Source organism: Canis lupus, chromosome 17 (assembly GCF_011100685.1).
Source record: "Canis lupus familiaris isolate Mischka breed German Shepherd chromosome 17, alternate assembly UU_Cfam_GSD_1.0, whole genome shotgun sequence".
Classification (NCBI taxonomy): Eukaryota; Metazoa; Chordata; class Mammalia; order Carnivora; family Canidae; genus Canis; species Canis lupus.
Genome location: NC_049238.1, coordinates 1,846,985 through 1,865,672, shown reverse-complemented (window position 1 = coordinate 1,865,672; position 18,688 = coordinate 1,846,985). Strand labels below are relative to the sequence as shown.

General features: G+C 57.9%; 1 protein-coding gene and 1 long non-coding RNA gene across 3 annotated transcripts; both read left to right on the top strand.

Annotated features, from left to right (window-relative positions):
• The first annotated feature begins 1,116 nt into the window (after positions 1–1,116).
• On the top strand, positions 1,117–10,998 carry LOC119869746. Of its 2 annotated transcripts, none has more exons than XR_005371776.1 (5): positions 1,117–1,483; positions 2,665–2,855; positions 3,090–3,190; positions 3,657–3,982; positions 8,286–10,998. It is a non-coding gene; the product is annotated as an uncharacterized LOC119869746 (long non-coding RNA). The 2 variants fall into 2 exon arrangements; XR_005371777.1 differs by lacking the exon at positions 1,117–1,483 and adding an exon at positions 1,936–2,534.
• A 1,644-nt stretch (positions 10,999–12,642) lies between these two features.
• LOC119877126 lies at positions 12,643–16,209 on the top strand. Its single transcript, XM_038560581.1, has 2 exons — positions 12,643–14,597; positions 14,709–16,209. The coding sequence occupies exons 1-2, from the start codon at positions 13,899–13,901 to the stop codon at positions 14,745–14,747; spliced, it is 738 nt and encodes a 245-aa protein (XP_038416509.1). The 5' UTR covers positions 12,643–13,898; the 3' UTR covers positions 14,748–16,209.
• Positions 16,210–18,688: the final 2,479 nt, after the last annotated feature.

The window sequence follows — 18,688 nt, the reverse complement described above, 5'->3', positions numbered from 1 at the left end:
TGGCTTGCCGGGGTCGTCTCGGCGAGGGAAGGCACTGAACGTGTATAAAAGCCCACTAGGGCGCGGGGCGCGGGGCGGCTGGCGCAGTGATGTATCGCAGTGTGGGGTGGCATCCGTTATAGGGTGCCATAAAGCAGTCATCCTGTCGAGCTCTGGACGGGAGCCTGGACAATTAAATCACCTCCTCCAGAGACGGGCGCAGCCCGCGGGCCCCCGAGCCCACGAGGGAGGTGTGGTGGGCCGCAGGGCTGCAGGGCCCCGGCCGCCCAGCCCACCGAGCTCTTTGGAACGTCCCCCTTCACACCGTGTGTCCACGTGTCCGCAGCCGGTGGCCAACGTGCCCGACCGACCCCCTGTAAGCAGGAGACGCTCCGCTCGACGCCCGTCTGCCGTTTCCCAAAACCCTTCCCTTGGAACGTTGCTCCTTGGGGCAGAAGGGCCCCTGCTCGGGAGAGTCGGGGACCCGCCCGGGCAGACGGCGGCCCGGACTGCCGAACGACGGGGTTCTCGGGCGCGTGCACGCCGAACCCTGGGAAAACGGGACTCGCCAGGGGGCTGTTCTGCCAGTCACGGGTAACTGGGTTGGTCTCCGCGGGTGGATTTGTGGAAATAAAGGGGAAACGCGGCGTGGGTCTGGGGCGGCGGGTCGTGGAAGGGCGGCGGGCGTGGGGATGAAGGGAGGCCCACCGGTCTCCAGGCTCGCCCGCACCCACCTGCTCTCCCGGTTGACGAGATGCCCCAGGATCGTGTTCCGGGCAGAGCCGCAGCCTGTGGCCCCTCCCGCCCGAGGCCCACGCTGGCCGTTGCCATCGCGATCACCGCCAAGCTTCGCCAGACGCCAACGAGCGGGGTCAATAAGCTGCCAGATTTACGTGCCCGCGAGCAGGAGCCCTGGAGGGCAGCCGGCCGGCACCCTCGCCCCAGCCGCCAGCGCCAAGGCTTCGCGCCCCCTTTCCGGATTCGGACCAGAGAACTAGATCCGCGGGCCTTGTTCTCACGCGTGGGCCACAGCCTCGCTCCTTCCCCCCCCCTTCTGTGAGGAAGACGGAGAATTCTCATTTATTTCTGTTTCCTTCTGTGTAATAAGCTCATTTTTTTTCTTGTTATACAGGAAAGGGGATTCTAATTTGCTGCCTTGGGACCCGCCAAGGAGCGAAGCCTCAGTGCACGGAGCACGCCCGGGAGAGTGCAGAGTGAGGGGCGGCTGACCTTGGCCACGGATTGCGCGGCGGTCACTGAAGCTGCCAACGACGATAAATTAAGCTCCTGTGCTCGCGGCGCATTTGGAGTGGCACCAGGCAGGACCCGGGCTCCGCACAAGCAGCACTTCGCCCGTCACTCCCGTTGCCTGTCGTAGGCAAGGGGACCGGCCGCCTGCTTGTCCCTGAGACTCGTCACGTCCGAGCGCCCACCCCGGCACGCTGATGGCCAGGAAGGTGCCCCGAGGGGGCGGCGGTTCATCGTCCTCCGGGTGCCTGGCGGGGTGGGTGCAAGGGTGACACAGCGGGGGGGGACGGCCTTTTAAGAACTAACATTGAGGCTTCCCGAAGTAAGACCCACGTGTGGCAAGACGTGGGCTGAATTGCAAGACGTATTCATGAGGGTTGGCAGCATTTTCCCTGTCGTTCGAGGCCGTGTGGTCTGGTGTCGCGTGTACACATAGGCCGGGAATGGGCTCACCCGCAGCACTGCACCGGGTGCAGCATTGAAACCTTGCTGCGGGGCGGCTGGAGGCGAGGAAGCCCCACGTGAGGGGTGCTTTTACCAGGCTGGTGGGAGGCGCCGTACTCCCACGGACGCCTTAACTCGAGTGACATCTTGCAGAAACGTGCTGGTGTCTCCCTGGTACGTTACCAGTTCTGTGCTTATGGAGAGGCCTACGACGGCCCTCCCTGCGTCTTTCTTTTCTATGTCTCTCTTGTCTGTCCGCCTTTCATTCCTATGCCCCACGTGGGCACTTGCGGCGGCTTGTAAAGTGAGTGATCACGCACACGGGGGGCACTGGGGGCACGAGCAGACACGAGAAGCTGTGAAGAGGGTAGGAGGTCCAGATTCCCAGCAGACGGTGTGGTTGTCTCGGCATACCCTGGGAGGGCAGGTGTTTGAGGGGTGCTGGGGACAGCTTCCCTTTGCAGCCCGTTCCCCTCCACAACCCCCGCCCCCAGCCCCATGACAACTGCATGGCCTCTCCCTTTCATGCTCAGGATATTTGATAAAGTGGCTCAATAGCAGGGGACTACACTTGCTTGTGTCACAGAAGCTTGGTTTGGTCGCCATATCTCTGCATGAGACCCTTAGGATCGAAAGGACTGGAGGGCCACCTGGAACCCATGGGCAAGCCCCCTGCATGGCTGGTGGCAGCCGGCCAGCTCCGGGGCCTTCTGAGGCCATAGGCCGTTGCTTGGTCCGGACCATTACCTTTCTACTCGTTGGAACTGGCTGAACCACACGTCCCTGCTGGGCAGCTCCCTGGAGGGCTGAGAGCTGGCGCTCACTCGCTGCTCCGCCCTGACAGTCCCCCTGCTATGGCGCAGGTACCTGGGCTGGGACCTCCCTTCTGGGTCCGAGCAGGCTGGGGTTGGCGTTCAGCTTTCTCGCCTGTGCTCTCTGGCTAAGGCCGCTCGTTCAGAGGGATAACAACATGGACTTACTTTTCCCTTTCAGACAAGAGGCTTCATCTTTCAGCAGACTACACAATAGAGGGAAAGAAACAAAAGCACAGACACAAACCGATCCATTTGCACAAGTGAACTTACTCTCGGGACTAAATTCTAGTTCTTGGCACCACATTCTTCTGAAATGGTCTTGGAGCAGCATGGCAGACAATCTACTGAACCCGTTTCCCCAAAAAAGAGGTATTTGGCGAGGACGGATGGTTCTCATATTGGTCCTTGGTGGAGGGTTGTGGTTGTGGCTAAGTCACAACGTGGGGGAGGGATGCCTGGGGACCCAGGAGGCCCTTGGTTGGGTTCCCGAAGTTCTGCTTCCCTGACGGCAGGAGACTTGAGCTACATGTGTGGTGGGTAACGTATTCGTAAAGGGTCATTTTCCTGTTGTTATGTCGTAACTGCCACTAAAACTTTCTGCAGATGGCATTCAGCTGCGAGGAGACAGACTCTGCGGTCACAGTAAGGGAAGCACATCTCGAGCTTCCACCTAAGTCTGGACGGAGAAAGAGCAAGAGAATTTGGTAGGTTCAGAGGTCAAGCGAAGGGAGATGTCGGGCTCCAGGGCCCTTCACGTCTTGGCCTAAACCCAGCCTCACCCCCCACCCCCGCCCGCTGTGTCCATGGGGCCACTCCCCACCCGGCACGCTGGCTCCTCACTACCCGTCCACCCACAAACTAGGCTCTCTCCAGCTGACCTGACCGCTTATACGCTTCTCCCCTTCCCTCCTCTTACTCTGTAAGTCTTCTGAAGTGTCCCCCTCACAGAGACCTTCCCTCCACTTACTGCATTTGTATGGCTTCTGGAGTGTTTCCCCTGCACGAGCCCTTCTGTGACCATGTGCATGCACAGGAGCTCCTCTTTGGGTTTTCATAGGCAGTTTATTGTTGCTTACACGTGGACCTCTTAAAACCTGTTTTCTTTTTTTTTTAAATCTAGTTTTTAATGTTTGAATATACTTTTTTTTTTTTTTTTTTTTTTTTTTTTAGCACACAGTCCACTGGTTTTTGACAAATGCATAGCTGTGTGGCTCCTATACAATCACCTTGCAGAGTCCATCATCCTCCTGACGTCCTGATGCATCCCCCTGGAGTCAGTCTCTCCTACTCCACTCCAACAACTGCTCATCTGACCTTCGTCCCTATGCTCTTCCAGAACGTCACATAAATGGCATCAGCCCGTAGCCTCTTGGTTGGGCGCCTTCCACTTAGCGTGATGCATCGGAGCTGCATCCACCCCTTGTCAGTGCTGAGAGGTACTCCGCTGTGTACAAGGACAGCACCACCGATGGATATTTGGATTTTTCCTTATTTCGGTGAGTGTGACTACATCTGTTATAAGCATCTTATACGGGTTCTGTGCAATCATAGCCCGCATTACTCACTTGCTGTGAAGGAGGATTCTAGGCCGTGTGGTAAATGTATGTTTAACTTTGCGAGAAACTGCCAAGCCGCTTCCTCAGGTGGCTCTCCTATGGTGCATCTCACTAGCAGAGTTATCCGAGTCCCAGATGACCTCCATCCTTGGCAGCGTGTGTGCGATCTGTCATTTAAATTCAGCCACTGTGGTCGGTGGACAGGCTATCCAATTGTGGTTTTACGTTGCATTTCCCTGATGACTAATGATGTTGGCTGGCTTTTCATGTCTGTATTTTCCATCCATAAATCTTCTTTGGTGAAGCATCTGTTCACATTTTTGTCCATTAAAAAAAAATCGGGTTGTATGTTTTCTTATTTTTGAGTTTTGAGAGTTCTTTATATCTTCTGGATGTAAGTCCTTTGTCAGGTGTTTGATTTGCAAATATTTGTTCCCAGTTGGTGGCTTTTTAAAAAATTCTCTTAACAGTGTCTTCCACAGAGCAAAAAAGTTTTAATTGTGCTGATGTCTAATCTATTATTTTTTTTTATGGATCATGCTCCTGATGTCATATCTAAAATCTAATAGCCTAACCCAAAGTCTAAAAGGTTTTCTCCTATTTTTCACTTAAAACCTTTACAGATCTACCTCTTACAGTCATGCCTGTGACTCACTTGAATTAATTTTCTTGTGCTACGAGAGGTATAATGAGGCTTCTTTTGTCACATATGCATATCAATAAACAAGCACCACTTGTTGAAAAGGTGATCCTTTGGGTTGCTTTTGCAATTTTTTGAAAAGTCATTTGAACATTTTTGTGCAAGGGTACCAGATTCTCTATTCTGATCTGTGTATTTATCTTTTCACTAATACTACATGTGCCTAACTCACTAGTTCTTGGAGCTTTCTTTGTTTTTGTAGGACACTTGGGGTTTTCCAGGTGGACAATCATATTCTATGCAAAATGGAGACAGTTTTATATCTCCCTTTCCATTCTGTATGCCTTTTATTTCTGTATCTTACCCCATCTCTCTGGGGGCCACGGACCCCAGTTGAAAAGAAGGGCTGGGAGGTGACGTGCTTGCTTTGTTCCTGATCCCAGGGAGTGAGTCATTTGGTCTTTGGCCATTAAGTAGAGATACCATATATCAAATTGAAGAAGTCCCCTTCTCTTCCTGTTTATCTGAGAGTTTTTATCATGACTGGATATTGAATTTTGTTGAATGCTTTTCCTGTATCTATAGATGTGATTATGTAGCGCTTCTGTGGTGTGTCGATGTGGGGAGTCACGTTGATGGATTTTCAGATGCTGACCAGCCTCACACCCTGGGATAAAGCTGCTTGCTTATGATTTGTTATCTTTACTAAAATTTATTTGCTAAAGTTTTCTGGAGGACTTTCATGTCTGTGCTCACGAGGGATATTGGTCTGCTCTTTTATTGTAACGTCACAGTCTGGGGTTGGCATCAGAATAATGCTGGCCTCTTGGAATGGGTTGACAGGTGTTCCTGCTTCTCTTTTTTAGGAAGCAGTTTCGTGGAGCCCATTTGGTAGAATGTTCGATCGCGTTTGCCAATAAAGTGTTCTGGAGTTTTCTTTGTTGGGGGGTTGATCGTGCCCCCAGGTTTTGGGGGCTCTGCCCTTTCTTCCCGTGTCTGCTTTCCTCTCCGTTCTGCAGGTGGAATAGTTTACGAGGATCTGTATTCAGGCTCTCGGACTCATTTTGCCATTTGCATTCTACTGTTGAATCTTCCTGGTGATGTTTACTTTCACTTCGAAGATCTTATTTTTCAGTTCTAAAGCGTCCTCTCTTTTTTTTTTTTTGTTGTTTTGCATAGTGTCTCCTTCTCTGCTGAGACATCTGTTTTCCCCTTTGTCTCAAGTGTTCCCCTTGCTCTCATAGACCACGGCTATAACTGCTGCTGGATCCTCTCAAAGTTGGCATGTGCTGATTGTCTTTACTCTCCAAAGTTGGTCGTATTTTCCTGATTTTAGTACGTTGAATAATTTTGAATTATATCCTGGATATATTGAATTTTATGTTGTGAGGTATTCTGTTGTTGTTTTTTTTTATTTATTTACTCACTTATTTATTTATGTAGGCCCCACACCCAGTATGGAGCCCAACTTGGGGCTTGAACTCACGGCCCTGAGATCAATACCTGAGTTGAGATCAAGAGTCGGATGCTTAACCATTCAGGTGCCTCTAGTTCTGTTTAAATTAGTGGTTCTCAGTTGGGTGGGATTTTGCCCCACAGAGGACATTTGGTGATGTCTGGAGTGCTCCTGGCATCTGGTGGGTAGAGGCCAGGGATGCTGTTAAAGCCCCTACAGTGCACAGGACAGCCACCTTCCCCCCAGATAATTGTTCAGTCCAAAATATCGACAGTGCATAGGCTGAGGAACCTTTGCTTAGATTGTAGAGAATAAGGTTCAGACTGTGAGTCCTGTCCCACCATCTGCGGGAAGTGGTTTCAATGTCAGCTCAGCCTTCCGAGCCTTTGCTGTGATTCCTTGGATTTGTTCCACGCGGCACGGCTGGGAAGTAGGCCTGGAGCTCATGTTGGCTCACGTGGGTCCTTGGTGGCTCTTCTTCTTGAACTGCCTCCCTCAGGGTGTCCCCAACGTGCTCTGGACCACAGTGGCACTTCCCAGTCCTCGGGCTGGATGGTTCCGGCTTCCCCGAGTTTTAGATTTGTCCTCCCCTCCGTGCACTGTATTGTGATCTCGTATAACTGGGCTGGCTTTGGGGGCAAGGTGGCAAGAGAAAAAAAGAAAGAATAAGCAGGATTTCCCTAAATTCTTTGGAACTCAGAGGCCTGATTTCCTGCTTCTCCACAAGAGAAGTGTTTTTTATTTTGTTTTGCTTTTCCCTGGGCATTTGAGGAGCCTACAGCCCGGCCGGGGCCGCAGCCTCGTGGTGGGCGGTGGCTTTGCAGCAAAGCCAGGGGAGGACATGAAGGAAGAGGATCCCCTCGACCTGCCCCCAGCACCCTCTGGCTCTCCGAGGCCCCTCTTCATGTCCTCTGGCCAGAGAGCGGGGTTCCTTCGGCCTTCTCTGTCCTGCTTCCCGCGTGGTTCAGAGGCCCAGACTGCCTGAAGCCAGCCTGATAGGAAATGGAGGAAAACCCAGAAGCTCAGGACCACACTGGTCATTTGTCCGGTTTCACCTGCCCTTTCCCGTCTTCCCACTGCTGTGGGCTTGTCAGGGTCCTTGTCAGGGTCCTCGGATGCCGGCGTGTGGCCTTCTGTCCAGAGCATTAGCTGTAATCCCTGGAGGTGGCTTGTGGTGCATCCGCTCCATCGTGGCTGACACCAGAGGTGATTGGTTTCCTTTTTTAAGACAGAGAGAAGGGAAGATAAAACAAGAGTCTGGGCGGTGCCCGGTGTAGCTTCTCCTAATCCTTGGAGTGCTGGGTTGGTTGGCATGGGACAGTTTTATTTTATTCTCCTCCGCCGTCCCTGTGAAGAGGGCGGGTAGAGCGCAAACACGGAGAGGACAGTGGAGCGTGGTTCTAGGTTCAGAGGCTCGGCCGTGCTCAGGCGTCCTCTGCACTTGGAGCCCCCCTTGCTGTGGGCTGTGGCCACACGACTGACCCCACGTGCGTGCAGCTCTGAGCCATACTGCGTGCAGCCCTTGCCTGGACCCCTCCGGTGTGGTCCTCAGGCTGACTGTCTGTGCTCCCTGTGCTGTCCTAGGGCTGACCGTCATGCTCCCCGTGCTGTCCTCGGGCTGTCCGTCCATACTCCCCGTGAGGGCCCCAGGCTATCTGTCCATGCTCCCTGTGGGGGCCCCGGGCTGTCTGCCCATGCTCCCCATACTGTCCTCGGGCTGACTGTCCGTGCTCCCCGTGCAGGCCCTGGGCTGTCCGTCCGGCCTCCCTGCAGCTAGCTGAGCGCCGAGGGCCAGCATGGCCTCTGTGGCCGTTCCGGTTGAGCCGCAGGCTGGAGAAGCCCCGGGTCCCCGAGTCACCGTGTGCAGAGGATGCGCCTGTGGCGGGTGCCCGGCCCACCCCGGGCTGTGATGTGAGCAGCACTAAGATTTCCCTGGTTGAAGTCACACCAAGTCTGCAACGGCCGTGAGAGTTTATCACGCTGACAAATACCATCTTTAAGGGGCAATTAGACTCTCTGCCTGGCTTGACCATCGAGGAACGTGCTGGACTTTTAATGAATGATTTCCCGTCTCTGATCCCGTCTTAGCCCCTACCCGCTGGCGTGCATTAATTTGACCCACTGGTGTTACTCTTTTCTTCTCGCAGCAATGCTGAAAGATAAATTGAAGCAATCTCTGGAAGATTTTGAACTCTTTGGAGGAAAGAAAGTGTATAAAGACAAGGCATCATTATCATCATAATCTTGAGCACCACTCTGCCAAGTACACAGAGAAATTATTAATCATCCCTTAACTTTGACGGAACACAACTATCATTTCTGCAATTGAGATCTGCAGATAATTAGAAAGCACGCTGCCTCAGCCTACCAGTTGCCGCCTTCCCTCCTGATTACCGGGGTGTCCTTGGGTAGGCCTCGTGCCCATGACAGCCGCCAGGACGCAGCCGAGGCGCCGCGGCGGCAAGTGTGCTTGGGGAGAGCGCGCGCCGGCGACAGGACTCCCTGGCACAGTGTTCTGGGAAGCGGCACACTCGGCCTGTCTCTGTCACTTGTTAGATGTGGTTTAATTAAGCAAGGAGGGTCACCGTGGGGAAGCCTGCTCTGCCCACGATTTGATTTGCGAGATGGTTGAAACGTTTGGAAGCTCCTTTAAGAGACCAGGTGGTAAAAATGAGGGGGGTCGTTCACCTGAGTGGTTAGATGCGGAGCAGCTGAGACACACGACACTTTGTGGAGGGCGTTCCCGGGCGGGGGTGCCTCCGACCTGGTGCTGGGGGCAAGGAGCTGGGGCCACCCGGTGCCCCGGGGGCTCCTCGTGCACCCACCTGCAGGCCCCGCCAGGCCGAGGGGGCCTGGATCCCTGGGAAGGCAGGGAAGTCTGCCCCCCCCCTTTATTATTTTGATGCAGTCATAGGTTCACCCTGGCTGTAAGACGTAACGCACGGGGATGGCGCCCTCTCCGTCATCAGTGTCCCTCTGCAAGGACACCCTGCAGGACCGCGGCAAATCGCACAGCCAGGCTGTCGGCCCGGATGCAAAGCCCGGCCCCGTTGGGGTCTCCCGCTCCCCTTTGTGCGTGCTTGTGTGTGCGTGTCGCTCTCGCGGCTCGGCCAAGGCGCCTCCGCCTCGCCGTCCTGGTCTGGAGAGGCGGCCTCGCTGTCTCTGCTCTCCGAGCGTGGCAGGGATGTGGCGAGGACTCCATAAATCTTCGCTGAAGAACTGTTCAACTCCCCCTGAAGGGAACCGTAGGACTTTCATGCCGAATCAGAGACGTGATAAGGAAGCATTTGTCAAAATAGATGAGGCCCTGGCAAAGTCCCATCAGCCAAGGGCTTCGAGCAGAGCGTATGCCGGCAGCACAGCAGCGGAGGCTCTCTGCGGGCGCGTCTGTCCGCACGTGAGACACGCGTGGCTGGGCCTGCCAGCAGATCGTCGCATCTCGAGCATCTGAAGCATCTTCAGGCGTCCAGTCCCGGTGCTGTGACGGCCTCCTCTCGCGGAGTGACGCAGATGCCGGAGGACCGTGGGCAGGAGCATCCTCAGGGCTCTAATGAGGAGCTTCCAAGCCTCTAGGGCATCGCCTCCGATTGCCATGCCCTGGGACACGTCACAGCAGCTCCTACTGGTTTGCAAGACACGTGTCCTGGGCAGCGGGTGGCACGCAGGCCTGGACGCCGTCCATGCTCTCGGTGGCGCTCCGTCCGCAGCAGGCTCCTCCGCTGCCGCAGCCGACGCTGTGAGGGTAGAAGGGTAGTGACACGGCGGCAGCTTGGGGGTGGCTGCGTGCTAGCTGCACCACAGGAGAGTGGTGGGCACGTGGGCACGTGGTCCTCGCGTGGTCCTCACATGGTCGTTGCACGGAAGTGGCGTGGACGTTGTGCGGCAGGTGTGTGATGACAGCATGATCCTTACGCGGCAGGCACATGGTCGGCGTGTGGCTATGTCGTACCCACACGGTACGGGCGTCATAGATGCGAGCTGCGGCGACTGGTACTTGGGGACAGCTCCAGGTGCTTAGAAGAGCCGTGACCTGGATCCAGACAGACACATGGTCAGGTCCTGGTTGCACCGCTGACCGCCGTGTGAGAGCCCTCGGTGCGCCGGCTCCCGCCCGTTGCGGCCGCACGGTGCCCTCTGCGGACTTGCACTCAGCGGGGCAAACTCTGCATGTGCCACACGGGGCTTGGTTTATCGTTGGAGGAGCTCAAATCATCTGACCCTCAACCAACAGAAACCAAAAGGCGTTCGTGCCTCTCGGGGCCGAGGCCTGCACCGGGGGCCGGCACCCCCGTGTCAGGGGAGCGAAGGGCAGCGGCGGTGTCCCAGGGGTGGAAATGTCCCCGGGCAGCACGCTATGCAGCACGGGCCACCGCGGGCACGACAGTGTCCTGAGTCAGGCTCACCGTCCCGTAGGCCTCACCTGCCTGGTGCGGAAACACCACCGGCCCTCCTGCGGAGCGGGGAGGGGCCGAGGGGCCGAGACCTTCCCCCACATACGGGTTCTTGCACAACGGATGCAGCCCCCCAGGTTTCTCCATCGGGAAGCAGGGACAAGCCCCAGTACTGGCGGGGCCGGCTACAGAGGCAGCGCTCGCGTTGCGCAGTCCCTCCCCGCCTCCCTGGGCCACGTGCCCCGGCCTTGAGCAGTCTCTGCCCTGAGTCCCCCACCCCGTGCCTTCGCCTGGACCGACCCCCCTCGGCCCTGCCGGCGTGGCTCGGCCAATCCGGTCCCGGGACACAGGCAGGCCTGCAGGGTCCGGGGGCCTGACCCGCCTCGGATCTTGCTCCTCCCACTTCGGTCTCTTCACAACAACGAAGTGGAGCGAGTGGAAGTCAGATGAGGAGTTTCAACAGCGCAGTGAGGGTGCGGGTGGAGGGGGTGCGCTGCCGGGCGGAGCCTGCGGGTGTGGGTGCTGTGGGGGCCGGGCTGGGCGCCGCTCCTGACCCGGCTGCCCTGGGGGGTCCCGGGCGGCTGTGTGATTGGGCCTCCGCTCACCCCCTAACGCAGCATTTGCCCATTGACAGCCCACAGACCTCTGGGCTATTGAGTCTCGCTCTTAAATGGAAGCGTCTAAGAAAACCCAAAATAAATAAGCAGGACACAAATGACATATGAAGAAACACAGACAATTTAGGAAAAGACTTAAAAACCCCAGTAAGTACCTCAAGAGGTCTGGGTACGACACAGTCACGAGACGTGAACGGTGCGCTGTAGAAGGGAACACTTGTGCCTCCAGACGGCTCCTGGAAACCTGACGTGTGCTTGCCGAAATTAAAAAGAAAAGTCAATAAAAAAGGATAAAGTTGGGGAAAATTTCTAGAAAGTAGAGCAAATGAGAGACACTATAAAAGAAAAGTGAAAGAACTGCATCAACACAGAGAATCGATGTCCAGTGAGCGGAAATCTCCAAAGGGGAAGCGGGAACGCGGGCGGCGGGGCGGGAGGAGGCCCGTGCAGGTGGAACCCGGCGCTGTCTCTGCCGAGAGACACACGACACCAGGTGCAGAGACACTGAAGAATTATTTAATGAAACAAACAAACAAAAAAAGATTCGGCTACAAAGACGTTAAAATTAAGCACTCGGTCTTGAAAAGCAGAGTGCGCCAGTGTCCTGGCGGGCAGCGGCGATGCGGTCGTCAGACTCTCAGGAACCAGAGCCCCCCCACCAGGCATTTGTAGGTTCAGCGGGGTCCCAAGGCCCCTTCCTTACCTTTCCAATCGGGGAAAACACTAGTGCAGGAGGTAAGTGCGGGAGTGCAGAGAGCGCCATCCCCCTGCCCGGGCCGGGGCCCCCTGTGCCCACCCTGCCCGCGCCACCGGTCACCTCGTGCAGCCAGCTGTCGACCAGCGTTGACTAAGCTAAGTCCTTTCTTCTGGAGGTACTGGGGGTGGGGAATGGGGAGCACACCAAGAACGAGGAAGCCATAGGGTCCACGGTATGGGGGTCTGATGCCAGAGAGCCGGGGGGCCCGGGCGGAGCTGCCCACCACAGCAGCCCCCCAGCGCCGGCCGCTCGGGGCGTCCAGGTGACCAGGGGAGTGAGCGCACCTGCACGGGCCCCTCCGCATCCCCCCGGCCCCCCGGCTGGACCGGGAGGGCTGAGCAGGTCACATGGTCAGGATGGCAGCGGCCCCGAGAGCCACCTGGGGCCCCAGGGTCTGTTCATGGACCGTCTACCTCCACTTGCACGGACCCAGGAAACAAAGATGGTGATTACCCCGTTTTACGTGGGGCTTATCCGGTACAGCGATGAGCTATGCTAACTAATTCAGGTTAATTGGTTTTCAACTTTCTAGACTGTAGACAAAGCACAGGAGACTCAATTATGAGTAAAAATAGAAGGTGGCGGTACCAACCTTAACAAGGTGAAGCGTCGCTGTCAGCGTCGGAGGCGGCGGCGAGGGAGCAGCGGGGGCACGAGGATGCCGCCCTCCGTGGCGCGGGGAAGCCACAGGCCACCGGCCACCGCCGAGGTCAGACAGGGCTGTGCGCGGGCCGTCGCGGCTTCACCTGCGCGGGGGCCGCACTACCGTTCTGGAGGTGTGGGGTGCTGGGGGGAGCTGCCGCCAGAGCCAGAGCAGGGGGGCGGGCCAGGGCCGGGGTCTCTCTTTCCCCTCCGCCCTCCCCTTCCCCTCTCCCCCATTCTCCCTTCTACTATTTTCTATGTTAAACGTGTGTGCTCATTACTTTTATTGAAATTTAAAATATTTAAAGGTTTGCTAAGTAAGTAAACAGTAGGAATTAGGTTACTCAAGAGAACAAGAGTTTTTCCTAGTACTTGAGGGCCACTCAATTATTAATCATTGAAAGCGCCGTGCACCCCGTTCTCATCCACTCGTTCAAGCCCCCCCTGTGCGCGGGGCCTTCAGACGCTCTAAGGTGAGTCTCTGCGGGCCACTGGCCACCCCTGGAAACCCCTGGAAACAACACAGCGGGGGCTGCGACTGGCGCCCCGGGTCCGGCTTCTCACCCTCCCATGGCTGCCACCGGGTGGCTCGGGCCCCAGCGGTTACTCGGATCTTATAAAGCGTAACTGGGCCTACATCTGTTGCATTAAAAACATGAACAAGTGGGTGAGCTAGAGCGTGGGGAGGGTTGACAGCGGGGCCCGGTCGGGAAAAATCACGTTTGCAGGTTGCTCGGACAGGATTCTGTGTGGACCAGGGCGCCGGGCCCTTGCCGCGACCCGGGCCGTGGGGGGAGGAGGTCGTGGGGCCGCTGCCTGGGAAGGTGTACTCTGAGGTTGCCCCGAAGGCCAGGCTGGCGTCGCGGGGGGACAAGCAGGGCTGGGAGGCCGGGAGCAGGGGGCACTGGCAGTCAGACACCCCCCAGCAGCCCCGGGCATGGGGGCCAAACCCGGTGTGAGGAAGAAGAGCCGTTTTCGGGACCCCTGTGTGTACCAGCTGCAGGTGCCTGTGCCGGTGGGTCACGTGCCCGCCTGGGGCGGCACAGAGGGGGTACCCAGGTTCCGGGAAGCCTGCATCTCCCTCCGTGGCCTCCACCCCAGGTGCGGGTGCTGCACGAGGGTCCCGCGAGAGGGGGCGCGGCCACTGTTGGGACAGGAGGGAAGGACACGCACCGAGTCTGCAAAAATCCAGGAGGCGGAATCGAACCCTGGAAGAGCCCAGTGGAGGGAGCCGGATGTTAGAGCCCATGTGGGGCCGCAGCGCTGGGGTGATGCCGGCCTTGCCCGCCCTGGAGCGGGACTCAGGGAGGGACTCCCACATCCTGGCCACCGGCTCCTCTGGACCCCCCTGTGATGATCTCTGTGATGCTCCCTGTGTTCCTCCCCATAGTCCTCCCTGTGATGATCCCTGTAGTCCTCCCCATGATGATCCCCATAGTCGTCCCTGTGATCCTCCCCGTAGTCCTCCCTGTGATCCTCTCCGTGATGCTCCCTATAAGCCTCCTCATAGTCCTCCCCGTGATCCTCCCCGTGATGCTCCCCATAGTCCTCCCTGTGATGCTCCCCATGATGCTCCCTGTGATCCTTCCCGTGATCCTCCCCATAGTCCTCCCCATGGTCCTCCTCATTAGCATCTCCGGGGCGGCCCTGCCCCGCGCGCTCGGAGCTGGAACCACAGAACCCGCACCTGCTCCCTGGCTGGCCGCCTCCCTCCATCCCGCAGCTGCACCACCGCGTGACAGACGGTCGGGGGTGCCCGGGGCCCAGGCTCACGGGGTGCTGGCCGGCATTGGAGCCACCCCACGTCCCAGTCCCGGTGGTGGTAACGGGGCGCTCAGCTCTGCTCTGAGGCGAGGGCGGCCCCGACGGCCGCGGGAGGAGGGGGCAGGAGCACGGCTGCTGCAGGGATTCGCCATCGTCTGCGGTATTTGCAGAGAAAATGGAGAAGATGTGAGCGTCCCAGCGCATCCAGCTCCAGATGCCCGCCGGCGGCCCCTGCTCCTGTCCGTCTGGCTTAGAGATCCAGGGACACGAGGTCTCGGCTCCGGGGAGGTCTGTACCCCGGGAAGGGGCCCCCGCATCCTCTGGCAGCAGGTGCTCGTGGGGTCCCGCCAGGAGGCTCACCCGGGTTACTCCTGGTCACCCTCTGGCCTCCTGTGGCAGGTGATGACGCCCCTGGAGGGACCCGAGGTTTCTCAGTAGCGAGGGGGGCTGGTGCCACTCACGCTCTGCACCCCGGGATGCTGGGGTTCAGAGGACCCCGCTGGCTCGGCCCGTGGCACAGAGGCGCCGGCGTGGGACGGGGACGTGGGGCCGTTGACCTTCCTGCGCAGGGCGGTAAGGCAATTCCTAGGCAGGGACGTTTCTCACGATAAATCCAAGTCAGCCTTTGAGAGATTGAGTCCCTGCGACCAAGGTCATGGGCGACTTGACAGAGCTGGGCGACATAAATCAGCAGAACGGAGGACATGCTTCCAGATGGAAACGGAGTGGAGATCTAACCAGGCTGCTGACGCCTGCCCTCTCCTAGCACAGAGGTCAGGGCCAGGGCTCAGAGGACGCCGGGGGGTGATGCCGAGGTCCCCGTGGGGCGGCGCTGGCTCAGCTCCACGCACCGGAGCTTCACGGTGTGTGTGTCCACCTGTCTCTGTGGGGCCTCGATTCACTGAGGACGCGGCTGCTGAGCGAGCGCCCTGGGCGTAAGGCCACGCGGTATAAATAGGTGACGAAGCCCCGGGCCTGGGGGAGCGCAAGTGAGAAGCAGGGACATAGGTCAGAGGTCAGAGGAGAGATACCGGGGAAGCTTCCCCGTCTTCACCGTCACACGTCCACGAGGATGACAGGTGCGTTGGTGACACTCTCGACCTGCCTGCCCCTGCTGGGAGCCCTTCCCGGACCCGATCTCTTCTACCCCTCGCATAGTCCCAAGGGGTCCCTACCGTCCCCGTCCTCGGTGGAGACAGGTTTGCATAGTTGCCCACAGCCATGACCTAGTGCGGTAGTGCCCGGATTTCCACGTGGCAGCCTGACTCCGCCTTCCCCAGGTAAGCTCTGGGCACAGGGCGAGTAGCCTGGTCACCCTGTCCCACCCTGTCCAGCTAAGTGACTCCCAGAGAAGTGTCCAGGTACATCTGAATGAATGAATGAATGAATGAATGAATGAATGAGTGAGTGAACGAGCCCAGGCCGTGCTGGGCGTGCGGCCTGGGCGTGCGCCGTTCCCCACAGCGGCCTCTGTTCACGGGGGAAGCAGGGTGGACAGACGCGTTTCCCTTTCCAGCACGCGCTGCACAGCCCTGGGGGGCAGAGGGGTTCCAGCCCGGGCTCCACCGCCTGCGAGGCTGCGCGACCTGCCTTCGCGGCCCCGGCCCCAGGCACGGCGAGCTCACGGACCCGGGCTCTGCCCGGCCCCTGTTCTCCCGGGGTCTCCCCACCGCTGCCCCTTCTGCCCTCGCCGGCTCCGCACCTGCTCCTCCCACGGCCGCTCAGCTCCGAGGCCGCCAGAGCAGCGCCCTCGGACGTCACCGTCTGGTCTGTTTTCTGATGTCCCCTCAAGACCTCGGCCTTCTCTATGCCATAACGTTTATTTCATCCAATTCTCTAATTCTTTCTTTCTTTCTTTCTTTCTTTCTTTCTTTCTTTCTTTCTTTCTTTCTTTCTTTCTTTCTTTCTTTCTTTCTTTCCCTCTCTCTTTTTCCTTCCTTCCTTCTTTCCTCGTTTCTTTCTTTCTTTCTTTTTTAGAGAGGGTGGAGGGTAGGGACGGAGGGAGAGGGAGGACCCTAAGCAGGCCGCACGCCCAGCATGGAACCCGACGCAGGGCTCGACCTCACGACCCTGAGATCACGACCTGAGCTGAAATCAAGAGTCGGATGCTCAACTGACGGAGCCACCCAGGCGCCCCCATCTAATTATTTCTCAGTGTGAACCTTTTCCTCTTCTCTCTTTTCTTCTTTCATTTCCTTGGCACATTTTGAAAATATAAAATCTAAAATAAAATGAAACGTTTTTTTTCCCCGTTTTCTACTATGTCTGCCACTTTTTTCTAAATGCAGCCTGGCTGTTCCCTGGCCGGACCCGCCGCCGCGGACGCCCAGCCTGGCCTCCTGCCTGCTCCGGTCTCTCCTGTGTCCCTGTCCGTGGGGACTTGAGTCCTGTGTCGTGAGAGGCTGGGGACGGAGGGCCCCCGGGGACGTGGGAGCAGACGGGACCCCACAGCGGCTCTCCTGTGGGGACAGACCCCTTGTTCCTTTAGGGTTTCATTCTCCAGCCAGCTGCACGTTGTTGCAAAGGACGCGGAGGGATGTGCGCTGGGCACCTCAGTGTGATAGGAGTTGTCCTGGAGACTGCACGAGTTGTACCCAATTTAGTCACTTATCTCGGCGAGTCCACAACTGGGTACTTCCCTGACACTGTTAGGGTCGAGGGAGAGAAGCGGGGCGAGTAACGGGGGCTTGCCTGAGGAGAGCCACGCCGCACGGTCGGCAAAGCTGGGGTTAACCTCTGAATCCAGGTCTCCGGGCTCCGGAGCCCACGCTCCTCACTGGACAGAACTTGGTGTATGATTCCGCTCTCGTGTGGGGCCCTTTATACAAGCTTCCCTCCATGTGGACCATTTTCTGTTTTGGGACCTGAAGATGGGCTCCTGACGAGCTCCGACGGCTCCAGGCGCGGCCTGATGCAGAGGGCTGCGGCCTCCCTTCGCGTTGGCCCAGCAATGTGCCCTGTGGCAGGGCTCGTGAGTCCCGGGTGGGAGGCAGCCGGTTCGCGTGGTCCCGCCTCAGCAGCGAGGGGAGGGGCCTGGCCCGTTAACCCCACGGCGGTCGTCTGTCTCTGTTCCCTGATGGGCTACAAAGTCCCACCCGCGGCCACCGGCCACCAGCAGGGAAATCAAGTGTGCAGTGGGCTAGTGTGTGCACACTGGCGTGTGTGTGCATGGGCATGTGGGTGCTGGTGTGTGGGTGTGCGTGTGTGCTGGTATGCCTGTGTGCTGGTGTGTTCTTCGCACACTTGTGTGCTAATGTGTGCATGGGCATCCGTGTGTACTGGTGTGTTCCTATGCACTCATGTGTTGGTATGTGTGCATGGGTTTGTGGGGGGGTATGTGCACATTAGTATGTGTGCATGTGCACATGGGTGTTGGTATGCTCCTTGCACACTTGTGTGCTAGTGTACATGGAATGCATATATGCTGGTGTGTTGCTGTGCACACTCATGTGCTAGTGTGCATGGGTGTGTGTGTGCTGGTGTGTGGACATGGGTGCACGTGTGTGCTGGTGTGTGCGTGGGCGTGCGTGTGTGCTGGTGTGGGCATGGGTGTGTGTGTGTGCTGGTATGTGGACATGGGTGCGCGTGTGTGCTTCCGTGAGCATGTGAGCCCGGGGATGCGGGGGCGAGGACCAGCTCGGACTCACGGGGCCGGAGGAGCCCCTAGCGAGCGTAGTCACCACTGAGCGCTGCGCCGTGTCTGTGATCGGGGCCACCTGCCTCTGGAAGCACCAATTTGCCACCTTTTCTTCTGTTCCGTCTCAGTGACAGCGCAGCACATGGAGATGCATGGCCTTCCGGGGCCGGGCCCTGACTCGGGAGGAGGCCAGGCCTCATTGGTTCCCTCCCTCCTGTCGACCAATGGCACGATTTGGGCTCTAACTTCCTTTTTTTTTTTTTTTAAAGACTTTATTTATGTATCCATGAGACACACAGAGAGAGGCAGAGACCCAGGCCGAGGGAGAAGCAGCCTCCCTGCAGGGAGCACGATGGGGACTCGATCCCGGGACCCCGAGGTCACGCCCTGGGCCGAAGCCAGATGCTCAACCGCTGAGCCCCCCGGGACCCTGGGCTCTCGCTTATTTCTCTCCTCCCACAAAACACACAATCCACACGGCAGCCGAGAAGGAAAGAAAATCGTCGGTGAGGAAGGAAGCTGGGACCTGAGGACTCCGCAGAGCTCGGCGCTCTCTCCAGAAGCTCTTGATGATCTCAGGAAATATGTGGGTTTCACGACTTTGGTTTTGTGTGTTTTGCTCTTCTGTTTTTTGCCGCCACCCCGTAGGCTGTCATGCGACGGGAGGGGCGCACAGGTGTGCCGTGCTTATGCGAGGGGGGCTGCGCCCAGCGGGCAGGCTCCGGAGCCCCCGCTTAAGGTC

Bases quoted from the DNA above. Each gene is read 5' to 3' on its own strand.
- LOC119877126 (XM_038560581.1), top strand. From the start codon at position 13,899: ATGATCTCTGTGATGCTCCCTGTGTTCCTCCCCATAGTCCTCCCTGTG. The intron at 14,598-14,708 runs GTCTGTACCCCG...CTCCTGTGGCAG, and splicing joins GAGGTCTCGGCTCCGGGGAG to GTGATGACGCCCCTGGAGGG.